The sequence below is a fragment of the Prionailurus viverrinus genome, chromosome E2 (assembly GCF_022837055.1).
Source record: "Prionailurus viverrinus isolate Anna chromosome E2, UM_Priviv_1.0, whole genome shotgun sequence".
NCBI lineage: Eukaryota > Metazoa > Chordata > Mammalia > Carnivora > Felidae > Prionailurus > Prionailurus viverrinus.
In genome coordinates this window covers 4527813-4531299 of record NC_062575.1, presented here as the reverse complement: position 1 = coordinate 4531299, position 3487 = coordinate 4527813, and the positions used below count along the sequence as shown (strand labels likewise).

Genomic DNA, 3487 nt, shown 5'->3' with positions numbered 1-3487 from the left:
TGTCCCTCCGCCATTCATGCTCTATCTCTCTCAAAATAAATAAATAAGCATTTTAAAAAATTATACACCCAAAGACATTTCCAGTAACTCTACGTTTTTTCAGGACCGTTTTATTTATTGGACTCTGAATTTCTCCACGACCAGCATTAATAAAATGTAATTACATGAGTACTTACATAATTATTACATAGGATTTCATTTACAATGGCTGTTATTTACTCCTTATTGTTGTAGCAGAATCTCTGTCTTATTCAAAACTATAAAATAAGACTGACTGGGGCGACTTGGTGGCTCACTTGGTTAAACATCCGACTCTTGGTTTGGGCTTGGGTCACGATCTCACAGTTTCATGAGTTCAAGCCCTACATCGGACTCTGCACTGACAGTACAGAACCTGCTTGGGATTCTCTCTCTCCCCTCTCTCTTTCTCTGTCCCTCCCCCACTTGCTCTGTCTCTTTCTCTCTCAAAATAAATAAACTTAAAAAAATTTTTTTAATAAAATAAGACTATTTTACTGAAGATTTATTGAAGGATGAGTATAACAAGTGGCTGAACACCAGGGTGCCTGGGTGGCTCAGTCAGTTGAGCATCTGACTTCAGATCAGGTCATGATCTCACGGTTCATGGGTTCAAGCCCCATGTTGGGCTCCGTGCTGACAGCTCAGAGCCTAGAGCCTGCTTCGCATTCTGTGTCTCACTTTCTGTTTCATGCTGTCTGTCTCTCTCTCTCAAAAACAAATGAACATTAAAAAAAAAAAAAAGATGTGGCTGAACACAGTGCAAACCAGACAATTTATATTTCTCTGATGAGACGAGGGAAGTGTATATTTCTTCCCATGCACACAGAGAAGAATCTGGATACACAGTGGTTGTGACTCAGGAGAATAAAGGGGCAGGCAGTTGGGAAACCTGAATTGATTAGGGCAGAGGTGGTCATCAGCCACCAGCAGGTCTTATAAAAAACAGAAAAATAAATGTAAATAATGGAGGAGAAGGTGTAAAAAGATACAAAGGTGCTCACCAGGACAAGGATGCTTTGAGTGGCTCTGATCTCAGGGGAGCACGTAGGGGGCACTTTGGTTCTATGAATGTGTTGGACCTGATGCCTGTGCCTGTGCAGGATGGAAACCATGAACACACTGGTCCAAGTTATGAGCCCCAAGCACAAAACATCATGCATAGATATCAATAACATATATAGTAAGTCTGTGTGTTTGTCATGCAGTTTAGAAGTACAGTATCCCAAGTCCATAGTTCTTGAAGTGTTTCTGCTGTTCCAGTTGTCAGTCACATACACAGGAACCATAATATGGAGTATTATGTTCAGAGTCCAACAGAGGATATTTGAGGGGCCAATGTATTGGGAAGCTTTCCCTTTAAGCATTGCCCACCTGGAGCCCCAGGGACTGATGGTGATGGCTTGGAAGACACTCAAGAGGCAGGTGGTGTCGATGGACATACCCCGGGCCACTCTGTGAACAAAGAAAACAACTTTGCATCCAAAGTCACTGAGAAAAGATTTCAGCTCAAAAGCTGCCATGGTCTCTGGGATTCCTCGAGAGAGAATGACCAAGGAGTTGATTAAAGTCAAGTGCCTGAGAATCAAGCCTGTGGACTTCACCCCGTATCCCCTGAGGTAATGGGACGTAAAATGGCAGAAGAGCCAGAAGTTTCCCAGGATTCCAACAACTATCTGGAATAAGAAGATCAGAGCAAATTTCACATCTGTTGAGGCCATTCTGTCATTTTCCAGGGTTCAGAGTTCGCATTCACAAAGAGAAGACTCTACATGAAAACAGGAGTTGTGGGCTAATGGTTCGTGGAAAATAAATTTAAAATTCTCCACGTGCTACTACTTTTCTCTGAGAATTTCTTTCAAATGCACACGTTTTCTTTGATTCAAAGATTTCCAAGTTCAGGGGCGCATGGGTGGCTCAGTCAGATAAGCGTCCGACTTCAGCTCAGGTCATGTTCTCGTGGTTCGTGAGTTCGAGCCCTGAGTCAGGCTCTGTGCTAACGGCTCAGAATCTGGAGCCTGCTTTGGATTCTGTGTCTCCCGATCTCTGCCCCTCTCCTTCTTGTGCTCGGTCTCTCTCCCTCTGAAAATAAATAAACATTAAAAAACACTAAAAAAAAAAAAAAAAAGAAAGATTTCCAAGTTTAACATATTGCTTTATATAGTTCTCATTTACTCTTTTTTTTCATTTTTAAAAAACGTTTTTTATTTATTTTTGAGACAGAGGGAGAGTACGAGCAGGGGAGGGGCAGAGAGAGAGGGAGACACAGAATCAGAAGTGGTCTCCAGGCTCTGAGCTGACACAGGGCTTGAACTCACAGACCATGAGATCATGACCTGAGGTGAAGTCAGATGCTTAACCAACTGAGCCACCCAGGTGCTCCTAGTCACTCTTATTAATGCTTTACCTATGGTAAATTATTTAATACTTAGAGATGTATACATTTTACAGACAAGGAGGCTTTAATTAAAATGAGGTTATATGACTCAGTGAAATATTACAATAGCCAGGGTGCAATAATCTTGGTGTTTACCGTCATGCTATATACTCTCATAGTATCTGACATACTGAGTACTGAGATCTGATACCTGGTTGTATCTTTTTTTTTTAAGATTCTATTTTTAAGTAATCTCTACCCCAACATGGGCCTCGAACTCACAACCCTGAGATCAAGAATTGCATGCTCTACTTGGAAGCACTCTGGCACCCCTACCTGGTTGTATCTTTAAATAATACAGATACATGGGGGCACCCGGGTGGCTCAGTCGGTTAAGTACCTTACTTCAGCTCAGGTCATGATCTCACAGTCAGTGAGTTCGAGTCCCACATCAAGCCCTGTGCTGACAGCTCAGAGCCTGGAGCCTGCCTCAGATTCTGTGTCTCCCTTCCTCTCTGCTCCTCCCCCACTCACACTCTGTCTCTCTCTGTCCCTCAAAAATGAATAAATGTTAAAAAAATAAATAAAATGAGGGGCGTCTGGGTGGCTTGGTCAGTTAAGCGTCTGACTTCGGCTCAGGTCATGATCTCACAGTCCGTGAGTTCGAGCCCCGCGTCGGGCTCTGTGCTGACAGCTCAGAGCCTGGAGCCTGTTTCAGATTCTGTGTCTCCCTCTCTCTCTGCCCCTCCCCTGTTCATGCTCTGTCTCTCTCTGTCTCAAAAATAAATAAACGTTAAAAAAATATTAAAAATAAAATAAAATGCAATACAGATATATGCACGCATACAGGGTAATCTTTGAAATTGACTTTAACTTAGGTTCGATTGTGACAATTCTTCATTTTTGCTAAAATGTTTGTTCCATTGACCAACATCACTTGTGAATGAAGATGAAAAGGTCTGAATAAAGACCTGAATAGTATCTATCCATGAGCAAAATGGATTTCCCAAATGTGGATCAATGTTAGTATAGCAACAGAAGTAATCATACAATTCCCCCCCCCCACAACAGAAATTGTTGTGTAATATTTCA

The 3487-nt window shown here is 42.1% G+C and overlaps 1 protein-coding gene across 1 annotated transcript; it reads right to left on the bottom strand.

Annotated features, from left to right (window-relative positions):
* Positions 1-794: 794 nt before the first annotated feature.
* LOC125152973 (vomeronasal type-1 receptor 2) lies at positions 795-1739 on the bottom strand. The gene has a single exon (XM_047835739.1). The coding sequence runs from the start codon at positions 1737-1739 to the stop codon at positions 795-797; it is 945 nt and encodes a 314-aa protein (XP_047691695.1).
* Positions 1740-3487: the final 1748 nt, after the last annotated feature.